This window comes from Saccoglossus kowalevskii, chromosome 22 (genome assembly GCF_978046115.1).
Source record: "Saccoglossus kowalevskii chromosome 22, keSacKowa6.1, whole genome shotgun sequence".
In the NCBI taxonomy this organism is placed as follows: domain Eukaryota; kingdom Metazoa; phylum Hemichordata; class Enteropneusta; family Harrimaniidae; genus Saccoglossus; species Saccoglossus kowalevskii.
Window position 1 is genome coordinate 29,017,624 of NC_140662.1, and position 13,803 is coordinate 29,031,426.

The window sequence follows — 13,803 nt, forward strand, 5'->3', positions numbered from 1 at the left end:
CTGAGATCACGTTGGAAGACAAAGAGCCACCCAACTTGTTTTAATTTGTTGCCCTAATAGTGTCCCATTCTCTGTCGCCATAGGTCAACACAACAATGGATGCAATGATGGTGAAGAATAGACGAGTCACAAGGATCTCATCCTTAAGAAGAGAAAGTCTAAATTATTTTCTTCCCTGCATTCTCACAAATTTTATAACACAACATGATCAACACCATAATGAACACACATGATGCATCTGAAGTACAAGACTAAAATATAAAATTTGACAAAATGCTGAGGCACGGACAACTAAAATATATTAGAATACTCACCATGTTTGACAGGAACCTGCTATTCCTAAATTTCCGAAAAAAATAAGCAATAAAAAATGTTCCTAATGTTAGGATAGTGGAAAGCAGAGCTGTGTTTGGTTGATTGACAGGCTTTGCTATGTCTTGAATAGGGACCATGGGTATGGAGATATTAGACGGAGCAGTAACTGCATTTTCATAACTTTCTGTCAATGTTGTGGTATGGTTTGTTGTATTATATATATTATCATACATATAGTCTTCATCCCAGCAATAATCATCTAACAATGGATGGGTTTCGAAAATCTGAAATAGAGAAATAAAGAATAATAGTTAAACTACACATGGCTTGCCCTGTAAATGTAAGGGTGGTCAGATCATAGCATGGAGTGGCGATATCATTACATAGGTGGGGCTGATCACAGCATGGAGTGGCGATATCATTACATAGGTGGGGCTGATCACAGCATGGAGTGGCGATATCATTACATAGGTGGGGCTAATCACAGCATGGAGTGGCGATATCATTACATAGGTGGGGCTGATCACAGCATGGAGTGGCGATATCATTACATAGGTGGGGCTGATCACAGCATAATCACGGAGATGGACTACAAAGGTTAGAAAAGATCATAGTACAGGGTGGTGAAGGTAATTTATGCATACAAATCAACCATATATACAAGTTTGATAGTAATCATCTAATTAGAATGTAGGAAACAAGCAGTCTCAACAGATAGCTCCACTGTTAGCAATGCATATTTCAATTAGAGAATTATAGATATCATCATAAATTTTCCATTTTTTGAAAAGCTGGGGTGATGTTTTATCGATTTTTGAAAATTCAAGAAAATAATGAAAATTTCCCTTCTCCCAACCATAAAGAAACAATTTAAATGAATTCAAAAACAGGTGTAATGTAGAGTGTGAATTATGTACGGCAATACCGAAACAAAAGTGTTGAATTTATCCATGCTGTTAATTTAAGTTGAATGACCTAACCCTTATATTCACAAAGTCAACACTACCAGTACTGTTAATTCAGTGCCAGACAACAATTCCCAACGAGTTGTGGAAATCTCATCCTTTACCATTGGTGTGGGACTGATTTTTTTTCTAACAACACCACAAAGAAAACTTGCTCGAAATGGAGCAATGTTAAATGCAACACACAACAGCAAAGCACAGTCCATGTCTGCGGTCACCTAGCAGCAATGTAGGAGTGTACATTTGGCTATATAGTGCTGTGATGCAATCAGTTGTTGCTGTACTGTAATGGACTGAGCATATATGGTTTTATTATCACTAAAAAATGTAAGGTGCAACCAAAATCCAGTATATAGAATCATTGTATTGATACCTCACAGAACAAGTGTGAATGAAACAAAGACGCTGAAAATGTTAAAATTCACAAACCGAGGGCAGACACTTTGTGTTGGTGCATATGTTGGTGCATTTGTCCAGTGATGTGTAATAATGCAACATATCGATACATACCAATGCAAGTTTCTTAAATACTTCAAATATAAATATAAGAGATACCAATGCAGTAAATATCTCTTCTGTAAATCTTGTAAAATATCGAACCAAGGTGCTTCCTTCGAATGCCACTACAATGACAGTAACGAGAAACACCCATATACCGATCCAGGCACGAAATGGCAAGAACTCTATATTGCTGGTTTCACAAAACTGAAAGAAGAAAATCATTACAGGATTATTTATTCAAGATCATTCACATGAAATACAGTTTTCAACAATGTTTTTGTCCAAGTTTTTTTTTTTAACAGTATTACGCAAATCTAGGCGTAGCATCAATATAAAACACACGAGGTAGTGACAGAAGAACAAAATAATATTTCAATAGTCACAATAGTTACAAACATTAGTTACCATAACAACAACAATAACACTTTATTATCACCGTAAAGAAACTACAATCTCTTTAGGCTCTGAATAATAGAGTTAAATTAATAAACAAATTAATTAAAATAAAAATATCAAACAAATAAAGTTACTAAATGCTTCTTTTCAAGTTTACACAATCAATGTATTGGATTAGTGTTTTCAGTAAATGAATATCTGATACGTTGATGATTGTTTTGAAATTTTCTGTTTTGTTCATTTCATGTAAATTAGTAAATATTTTGTTAAATTCATCGTATTGCTGAGTGGTGTTTTGGACAAGTATGTCTTCCTACTTCAATCTGTTTTTGTGGCAACTACGCCGTAATCTTGCCAGTGTTTCAACATCATGGAGTTTATTTAATTTATAAACGTATATAAACCATATAAACATAATAAAAAGTTTCGTCATATATGGCTGTGGATAAACAGTTAATTAATGTATTCCATAGCACTCAGACACAGGTATCTGAAACAATTAATGTATTCCATAGCACTCAGACACAGGTATCTGAAACAATTAATGTATTCCATAGCACTCAGACACAGGTATCTGAAACAATTGGGTATACTGACCAAGCTGAGCAATTTCATTGACTGGAGTTTCCAACTTGAACAAGATGTATCACACAACAAATTCATTCAAGAAACAGCTTCAATTAGTATGTACTGTCTTTAGACCTTCACAGCCTGGTTATGTTAATGTACTCTGGGATTCAATCAATTTTATCTCCCCGAACCAGTTGTCTGAATTAACTTACCTGATATACTGCTTCCTCAAATATAAGAACAGGACCTGTAGCTCCTATTATATGTAATGGTTGTGCTGAAAATAGAGCAAATATAACACCACAGACAGCAGTACCTACTACCATTTCACTTACACCCATCCATTTATCAGTCTTCTCACCTATAGTATAAATAAAGAAACAAATATTAAATGGATTAATAATATTAGAGTAAATGAGTAGGCAAGAGCAGGATTTTATAATAAACAAGGTTCTGAAGCGATCCAACATCTGCAGCACTGAGGCCATGCTCATGTCCAGACAGCTGCGCTGGGCAGGTCACCTGGCACGGATGCAAGACACCAGAATGCCAAAGGCTGTTTTCAGCGAACTCTGCCTAGGGTAATGTTCCATAGGTGCTCCAAAGAAAGCGTTACAAAGACCAGCTAAAACAACAGCTCAAAGCGACTGACATTCCTGAATTGGACTGGGAAAACATAGCAGAGCCAACTGGAGAACTTTGACAAGGTGGGATGCAGAGACCCTTGAGAAAATGCAACAAAACCATGCTGAAGATGGAATGAAAAGGAGAAAGGAGGCAGCTGACCAGAATGTGTCTTCGACCCAGTTCACCTGTCAGCAGTGCAATAGGGTATGCAGGTCAAGGATAGAACTGTTCAGCCACCTGAGGACCTGCAGACCTACCAGAACTTCCCTCATATTCTGACAACGGGGAAAGAGCCATGATGACAAGTTGGGGAACTGTAAAGCATGTTGTTTATTTGACCTACAGTCTTGCATGAGACACCAAATAAAACTGGCTATACTGATAGTCTTACTGTGAATGTGTGCTGCACTTCAATTTCATAAACAAAACTTGGTACATTGAGCACCTTGAATAATTATATACCAATGAAAAAATAATTTGCTTATGTCATTTGTCAATTATGAACCAACCACGTCTCGGACATTAGAAGCTCTACCTATTGTGAACTTTTAACAGCTTTTTTGTTAGCTGGAAGAACCCTCCAGACCATTGCATTTTGCTTCACATGCAAGGTGCATAGTTTGGTCGACACCATAAAAAAAAATGATTCATAGGAACCTCCTATTTTAATGAATGTCTGCTTGTTTATAGCTTATTCTTCACTTTAACAAAACGAATTTCACTCACAGCCTGAACAAGTTTTGTATTCCAAATATAATGATTTGATTTATGAAATTATTCTTACTTACCAAGAAGACCTCCAAATGTGATGGCAGGAGAAAGAGCAGCAAAGTAAATAAATATCACAGCAGCAAAAGATTGTAAATTAAAGGCATCTTTAAAATCACTTGAATATCGGGGAAAACGTCTTCTGATGTCATTAACCATACCACCAAATAAACAACCGGTTCTTTTAAGTGGATCGATATTATCAGGATGCTTGGAATCTCTGCGTGTCACATCTAAAGGAAAATCAGATGAAGTAAAATTTACATCATATATCGAAAATACTTTAATTAAGGCATCATTTTTGGATTGTTTTAAAGATCGGTAAACAAGAAATGGGTGAACTAATAAAATGTCTCCTGCGCTTCATGTTAAGCGGACATGTATATTCTATAAATCTAATCTCGCACACATAAAAATAATCAGGTCTCTGGATTGTTCTACAGCATCTATGTACCAAGTTTCATTGAAAAGTAATGAAGTAATACTACTTGGAATATCAAAAGCTGAAAATTGATTAATTATGCAAATTAGTAATTGATACTTCACAGATCTGTCTGTGCATTGTCCTATGTATGTATGCAAGTTTCATTGAAATGTGATGATTAGTACCTGAGATATCTGTGGAAAAGACGAAAATTTACTAATCATTATGCAAATTAGGTTAATTATATGCATGGATTTTCACCCAAAACTAATCAAATCTGTGCATTAGTCCAGAGCATCTACGTACCAAGTTTCATCAAAATCCAATGAATGGCTCTTGAGATATCAGTGGAACAGTCATGGAACAGCTAAAAATTAGCTAATCATAATGCAAATAAGGTAACTAATATGCATAAATTTCAACCAAACCATAATCAAATCTGCGCATTACCCCAGAGTATCTATGTACCAAGTTTAACTAAAAACCACAATACAGTTCTTGAGATATCAGTGGAACGGACAAACACAGACAAGCACATACTGGTGTAACAGTAGTTGTGACGCCACACATTGAATTAACTTTTGTAAACTCGATTAAAACGCGTTCCTATATAGGGTTGAGTTCAATTGGAGTTTAATTAAACTCAATTACAATGCAATAAAACATAGAATTGCATTTTAATTAAGTTTAATTAAACAAAACTTGAATATAGAATATGACTGAACATAGAAATGTTTACGAAGCTTAGGTTTAGTATCGGGGGAAGGTATGGTACAATTATATTAATATAAATTGAACTATACCTTACCCTTTACTAAACCTAAACTTCGCAAACTTGACTAAAATTTGATTAAATATTAATATAATTAATGAAACATTGTGAAGACAGACTAACTGCAAAGACTCCATTGTGTGCTTCGCACAAGAGAGTCAAAAATAAATTGAATATCATCAAACATGTGCATTAAAGTGATTCAATGTTAATTTGACCCCCCCCCCACCAAGCAATTGGAAACACAGTAGATATATATATTGAAGTATCATACTTCGTGAGGCATTTTCTTCCCTTTCTTTTAACATCTGCTTCCACTTCATTTTCTTTCTGTGCACTCTTGCTATGGGTAATAATGTATCTCTATTCCAGTCACCAGGAGGTAAAACAATACTTTCATCCAAGAATTCATTAATAGCATCAAGAATATCCTGTCTATGGTCAGCCTCATATGCTTGCTTGTGAAAACTCTGTAAGAGAAAAATATGTATAGATTCACTTCATAGTGCTCAATCTACTGCACATTTCAATAAGTCTGCATGTGCTAATTCTGAACACATCAAAAATACAACGACTTTGATTTCATTTTAGTTGATAAAAGAGAACAAAATGAAATAAGAAATATTTGTTAACATTACCTCATTGGCCATCAAGGTTGAAATGGATCTCCCAATTTCTGTGTAGTCCATTGAGTTGTCACTAGGTCCCAGCAATACAAACAAGAATCTAACAGGCAAAGGCACTTCAGTGAAATTATCCAGCACAGTACCCTGTGCAAGGCGTACAAATGCCATACAGGGTGCATGAAGAAAATCAACAGCTCCCACAAGGACAGTCGTTGCTTCAGCACCAGGTGGAATCTGTTTCATGATGCCCTTTTGCTTACTAGTATCACGTTTAATTTTAGACTGTGAGGCAGTATTTGTATCAGATAGATTGTTGTTAGCTGTTGAGCCGCGTAGTGGTGATGCTAAAAGTGGTGAGCTCACCTCAACATGGTTCTGCAATCAACAAAAGTATGATCAGAAAACATCAAAATATACAGGTTTGAATGCCCACAAACTTGCATCTATACCTTAATAATAAATACTGTGAAGCACTCTAATTTCATGACTTGCAAAATGGCAAACATTTGTAGCAGTGAAAATATCTCTGGGTTCTACAACATGGAGTCTCAGTGACTTCTGCAAAATTTTATCTTCATGAATCCCAAACACTTCACAAAAATTTCCAGCAGTAATAATTAAATGGTTTACAATAAATAAAAATACAAAATTGGTTAATGCAAATGGTTCCATTACGAGAGAGGTCAGAGGTCACTGACATGCAAGTAATCTCTGAGTAGTCGCTCCGGGAGTACCCAAAAATACTACAGCAAAACGTAACGGAGACACTCTAACAACAACTCTGTTCGATTCACTAAAGTAACGTCGACAAACAGACACAAGCTCAAGAATGAAATCTAAGAAGAAGACCGGGAATTCGACAACAAAATCTCAACAGCCACCGCTCAGATTCCAAGCCCACGCGACGACCAGATCACGTGATCAAGACGAATCTGGAAACGACAGTGAAAGTACAAGTACTTATGACGGACCATCGCCAGTAAAAATGCACAGCGACATCGATTTTGAGACTTTTGTGAAATCTACCCTAGAGAGAATGGAAATCAAGATAGACAAGGTGGCGGGAGAACACAATGTAGTGAAAGAGCAAATCGAGCAAGTGGCGACAAAACAGGGTGAATTTGAACATTCACTTGACCACACCACCGAGGAGATTCAAGAATTGCGTAATGGCCACGCCGCGGCTGAGAAACGAATATCTGAACTAGAAAACGCAGTAAAGGTTATCAGTATTCAGCTCCAAGAATCCAGAGAAGACAATCTCAGTCTTCAAAGATATTCACGCCGGTACAACATTAGATTTGGCGGTATAAAGGAAACACCCGGAGAGAACTGCGTAGAAACACTGGCGGGAATTTTGGAAAACAAATTTGGACTCGTGGACGCTGGGGACATGATTGAGAACGCACATCGGGTGACCCCAGTAAACAAAAGCAGAAGGGACGGTCCACCAGGCCAGATTATTGCTAAGTTTATGAGGAGACCACAACGTACACTAGTGCTGAGAAAAGCAAAAGAGGCGTTAAAAGGCTCCGAAATCTTTGCAACAGAAGACTTGTGTTCACGAGACTACAAAGAAAAACGAAAGCTCGCCGACGTCATGAAAAGAGCGTATGAACAGGGGAAGAAACCAAGGTTTATAAATGGTAAGCTTTATATCGACGGGCGTTTGCACAAGGACTAATACAAAGAACATCATCGAATCGAATGGAGTAGAAGTTTAATCATGTAAACTTTTCTGTTTGTTATGAAAAAACATCTGAAAATTAGGCGAACTCTTACATGGACTTGTAAAAAGTAAGGTCAGTTCTGCTGAGTGTTTGATCTTTAAGTAGTTAGAAATATTGCTGTTTTGTTTTAAAAGTTACCTATCAGGACAGTTATGGGTAGGAGTTGGTAATCCAGTTGTTCTGTTAATGATACTAGGACTTTTCTTACCCTGGTCTGAAACGAGACTAACTGGAGTAGAAGTCGGGATGGCCCAAAAAATTAAAAGGGGCATTTTGGCTTCTGTGGGAGTTTGTTTTTCTGGGGGGACTTGTTGCAGTGTTTTGTTTGTTATAATTTGTGTTGAGTTAATGAGAAAAAGAGTCAGAAATATACATGTCATCTGGAATCCAAAGAAAGTATTAGCAAAAAGAGATAATGATGTGAAGAAAGTAAAATGGTCGGTATAAAAATATTGTCCCTCAATGTGAGGGGTATAGGAGGATATAAAAAGAGAAAGAAAATATTTAAATGGACAAGGGATAGCAAATCTAACATAATAATGCTCCAAGAGTCTCATAGCACTTGTAAATCAGTTAAATATTGGCGTAATCAGATACGAGGCCACATGGAATTTTCACATGGTACTAACTTAAGTAGAGGAGTGGTTACCATAATCCGTAATGTAGATTTTAGTATAAATAAGAGTATTAGTGACCCCCAAGGGAGATTTCTTATTATGGACACTAATATCGCAGAGAAACGAATAATACTTGTGAACATGTATGCACCAAATGATCAAGTTAGTCACATCTTGTTTCTAAAAGACCTGCTGTCCCATCTTAAAGAATTTATTTCAGATCCTGATTTTCATATTATTTGGGGTGGAGATCACAATGTAACTATGGATCCTGACATTGACAGACAAGGGGGTAACCCAGATCCCTGGAATCGTTCAGTCCAGATTTTGAAGGAAATAATAGAAACGTTTGATCTCATTGATATTTGGAGAATATTGAACCCAAAGGTTAAGGCCTACACATGGAAACAGTTTAAACCCAGAATTGTACAAAGCAGAATTGACTATTTTCTGGTCAATGACAATTTACAATCTAACATTTCAAAAACCAACATAGAGCCATGTGTGTGTTCAGACCACTCGGCTATTACATTATCCCTCCAGTGGGAAGAGACTAAAAAGGGTCCATCATATTGGAAGCTCAATAATAGCTTACTTAGAGACTCGGAATATACAGAAAATATCAAAGAAAATCTTGATACTTGGCTAAATAATCCAGAAATTACAGACCATGGGATACAATGGGACTGGGCCAAATTTAAAATCAAAGAATTCACAATGAAATATAGCAAAAAGAAGGCCAGAAAAAGAAGGGAAAAACTTAAACAACTAGAATTAAAAGTCGAAGAGATGGAAAAATGTTTGGCAATTAAACCAACAGAGGACATTGCAGAAGAGTGTCAAAAAGCTAGAGATGAACTCCAAAAAGAACTAGACCATATAACAGAGGGATGTATAGTGAGATCGAGGTGTGACTGGTATGAGTATGGAGAGAAAAATAATAAGTACTTTTTGGCACTGGAAAAATCAAATTGTTTTAAAACACAAATTAACAAATTAGTAACAACAAATAATAAGATTCTCAGTAAACAAGAAGAAATTAATAAGGAAATTAAAAAATTCTATGAAGATTTGTATTCAACAAAAATTCAACCAGTGAATGAAACAAATAAAGATCAGGAAAATTTGTTCTTTAACAATCTAGAAACTCCAAAGCTTTCCAGGGAGGAAGCACTACAGTGCGAGGGTATGATTACATTAGAAGAAGCAGCAAGTGCACTAAAAGAATTACAAAATAATAAGACTCCTGGAAATGACGGACTCACAGTTGAATTTTTCAAAACTTTTTGGGCCAACCTTGGGTCATATCTGGTTAGATCACTAAACAGCGGGTTTGAAAAAGGTGAATTTTCACCATCGCAAAGACGGGGGGTAATAATTTTGCTTGAAAAAAAGGGAAAAGACCGCAGATATATTAAAAACTGGCGACCAGTGGCACTATTAAATACAGACTACAAGATTGGAACCAAATGTTTGGCAAGGAGAATAGAAAAAACATTACCATAAATTATAAATGAAACACAATCGGCCTTTGTGAAAAATAGATACATCGGGGATGTCATCAGACTGGTAGAAAATATTATGCAATATACAGATAATATGAAAATGCCAGGTATTCTCATCTCAATCGACTTTGAAAAGGCATTTGATAGTCTAGAATGGAGCTTCATGCTGAAAGCACTAAAAGCCTTTAACTTCGGAGAAAATTTCATTCAATGGATCAGATCCCTGTACAAAAACTCGTGCAGCTGTGTTATGAACAAAGGTACATCTACTGGATATTTCTATCTGGGAAGAGGGGTTAGACAAGGGGATTGCATTTCTCCAGCGTTGTTTATTCTGAGCTTAGATATTTTCTTGATTGCATTGCGTAGCAACAAAGATATCAAGGGGATCAAAATTAATAATCAAGAATGCAGCATTTGCAGATGATGTAACCTGTTTCCTGCAAGATAGCATGTCTGCTAAAAATTTATTCACACTCTTAAATAAATTTAAAGATATTTCAGGGCTACAAATAAATTTTGAAAAATCAGAAGCCATGTGGCTTGGCAAACTGAGAAAGAGTAAACAAAAGCCATGGGAGTTGAAATGGCCTAAAGAACCAATAAAAATAGTTGGAATCTATGTCTCCTACGACTATGTAAAGGCAAACAACTTAAATACAGCACGACCAATTGAAAATCTCAAAACTTGTTTAAAATTTTGGAAAACCCGAGATCTCACATTAGCAGGTAGAATTCAGATAATTAAAACATTAGGAATTTCTAGAATGCAATATCTATTAAGCATGGTGGATGTCTCTAAAGCTAAACTGAGAGAAATTAATAAAATTCTTTACGATTTTCTATGGAGAGGACTAGATCGGATAGCGAGACACACATCTATTGGCTGTAAAATGAAAGGAGGGTTAAATATGCCTGATATATTTACAGTAAATAAAGCAATTAGAATTGACTGGATAAGAAGATACTGCGACCAGTCAATCAAACATCCTTGGAAGTTGTTCTTAGACAAAATGTTGAAACCATTGGGAGGCATACATTTGTTATTGAAATGTAATTTTAATATAGATAAATTACAACATAAAATAACAGGTTTTCTTCATACAATGTTGAAAACATGGACAGACATTAAGATAGAGATACCACCCACAAAAACCAATAAAATTGTAAATGAATCAATTATATGGAACAACAAAAATATAACTGTAGCAGGAAAATCAGTATATTACCCAGAATTTGTAAATGCGGGTTTGATGTACGTCAAACAGATGTATAAAGATAATGGACAAAAACAGACTTGGAATTATATCCAAAATAAAGGTGTTCCCAGTTCATCAATTTTGAGATGGTTTGGTTTGGTGAACGCCATCCCAAAGGTGCAGATAGTAAACACACAGGTAAACCATGTTGAAGATATTAATTTAATATTTGGAGATGAATCATTAAAATTAAGAGACTGTACAACAAGGAATGTTTATCACAAAATGATAAACAGTATCTTTATCCGACCAAGGACTGAAATTTATTTTATTCATCTGTTTGAAATTAACATTGATTGTTGGGAAGAATTTTATCAGCTACCAGTTAAATGTACTATTGATAGTAAGCTAAGAGATTTTCAATTCAAAATATTGCATAAAATCTTGGTTACCAATATAAACTTAGTGAAAATGAAGCCACCAAGAGTGGAAAACGCTCTTTGTACTTTCTGTCAAAAAGAAGATGAAACATTAGTTCATCTTTTCTGTGAATGTTCATATGTGAAATTCTTTTGGGAACATTTTTTCATGCTATGGGGAAATAAACTAAAAATGCAGCATAGACCAAAACAGTGGCAAATTATTTTAGGAGACCCTGAAGCGTCTTGTCTTGTAAATTTCCTCATACTACTTGGCAAAAGATTTGTGTACATATCTAAATGTAAACAAAATAAACCAGATTTCATAGATTTTAAAAGATATGTTCAATCAATACAAAATATTGAATTTGCTATTGCTGATAGGAAAAATAAATTAGCTGCTCACAATAAAAAATGGGGTAACTTTTTAAAGTTGACAACATAAGTTTATGTGTTAACAATTCTGTTTTTTGACCATGGATTGTAGTAGATCAAAATATGTTACTATAGCTCTATATAATGCCAGAGACATGTATTTTCCAGTAATGTAAAATTTTAAAAGACTAATAAAAAGTTGAAAAAAAAAAAAAAAAAAATGGTTCCATTACATGCCAATGTGACACGCTATATGTTTGAAACATTACTAGGCAAAAGTGTATTTTGTTAGCAGTTAGCCAAAGTTTTATACATTTAACAAATGTACACATTGATACCACACAAATTTATAATGCATTGTAAACACATTTTCATTAGGTTTCATTAGGGAATGCCATCAGAATGCATAGAGTATTTGACACATTACTTACCACAATCTTTCCATCAATGTCAATTTTTGTTTCATAATGTGACTTGTTATTTCGTAGTCGACCAAAACTGAAGTTTTTTTCGAGATTCTTAGCAGAATCTGAAGTTGAAATTTTGAGTGAAGGTAGACTGGATGATGAAAGGGTTCTAAACAGACCTGGCGTTTCCTTTATATGTCTAAAAAGTAAGCAGAAGTCAGCAAGTGTAATGAAAGTTAGTATAAAATAGAATAAGTTAGTCTTTTTCTAGAAAAATGTTGAAAGCTGCACCCAGAATAAAACTTATCAAACCTAGGCATTAGGCCCAAAATTTTCAAAAACTCATTTTTGAGAAGACTGTGTTTGTTTTGGGGTAACATGACTAAAAATAAACAGATGAGATAAATGAGTATTAAACATGAATTGAAAACACACATAACATATCTAGTGTTATTCTTGCTGTCAAAAAAACACAAAAACAATTTTTAATGCCACTGAGTTTATGTCTGTTATTTCGTAGCATATTCTTACCAAATTAAAACTATGACTTGGAAGATAATATTCTTGACAACCAATACAGTGTGTAATATTTTATTTAATGTATTATAAAAAGTGATACATTTACCGCATGCCTTATATGCAACATGCAACTACACATGAATCCCCCAATATTCACATACCTATGCTGCATGAGCAATGCCCTCAATACGTCACCTCTTTCCTCCTCTTTTATTTGATCTGATACAATCATCTGTTCCACTATCTGATATGATATGCCAGAAATATCTCTCTCATCCAAATCAAGTAAAACAGTACCTACAACAGAATAGAGTACATCTGAGTGACTTTATTTAGCACATGTTGTGTTGTGTCATTCATTTTCAGGTACAAGCAAATCCCAGTGAAAGTGGAAGTAGAAGTGGAAGTGGAAGTGGAAATAGAATAGAATAGATCAGAGTCCAGTACAAATATAACATTCAGTAAAGCTATCATAGCTTGCATTCAAAACTATTCTATATCTAAATTCTTTAGAGTAAAGCTTAGAATACAACACAGAATGACTTGTATAAAGAGTTGACTTCCTTGATTTCTATTGATTTTTATTATTTCTGGTCTATTTGTCACATTATATGCAATACATTATTTTTTTTTTTTTTACTTCTAGTGTTGCATATTGTTCATTTATTTCTGTTGCATATTTTTATTCGCCATTCTATCCCCTGTCGCAGTTTGATCTGCGTGGTGTCAACTTTCGTGAATTTTCATGTTTTCGCTGGGGATGTCTGGGCATAGGCCCACCACTATTTTTTTGGCAATTTCCATGTTTAGGACTCTGGGCTCTTACCCGGACTTTAATATCATAGATAATCAATCAGTGACAAACCTTGTTCAAGTCCTCTTCTAAGTTCTAGTAGACTATGAAATGACATTGACGCCACATGAGGTTTTCCCCATCTATCAGCTCCTTCCTCTACATCTTCTTCAAACTTGATCCATCTTGCTTTCTCTTTCCATGCCATCTGTCCATCTGTGTTTTTATAGAGCTCATCCAACTCAACAAACACCTGTAATCATAAAGAGCATTTT

At 35.2% G+C, this 13,803-nt stretch overlaps 1 protein-coding gene across 1 annotated transcript in view; it reads right to left on the reverse strand.

The window, feature by feature from the left end:
* LOC100372733 (band 3 anion transport protein-like) overlaps positions 1-13,803 on the reverse strand; it is a 67,143-nt gene that overhangs the window by 13,616 nt on the left and 39,724 nt on the right. Inside the window, exons 9-17 of the mRNA XM_085495555.1 lie at positions 13,601-13,781; positions 12,897-13,032; positions 12,241-12,415; positions 5,977-6,339; positions 5,613-5,808; positions 4,163-4,375; positions 2,960-3,108; positions 1,791-1,985; positions 315-599 (exon numbers count right to left, since the gene is read on the reverse strand). Of these exons, the coding sequence (XP_085351681.1) occupies positions 315-599; positions 1,791-1,985; positions 2,960-3,108; positions 4,163-4,375; positions 5,613-5,808; positions 5,977-6,339; positions 12,241-12,415; positions 12,897-13,032; positions 13,601-13,781 (1,893 nt within the window). The remainder of the gene's footprint in view (positions 1-314; positions 600-1,790; positions 1,986-2,959; positions 3,109-4,162; positions 4,376-5,612; positions 5,809-5,976; positions 6,340-12,240; positions 12,416-12,896; positions 13,033-13,600; positions 13,782-13,803) is intronic.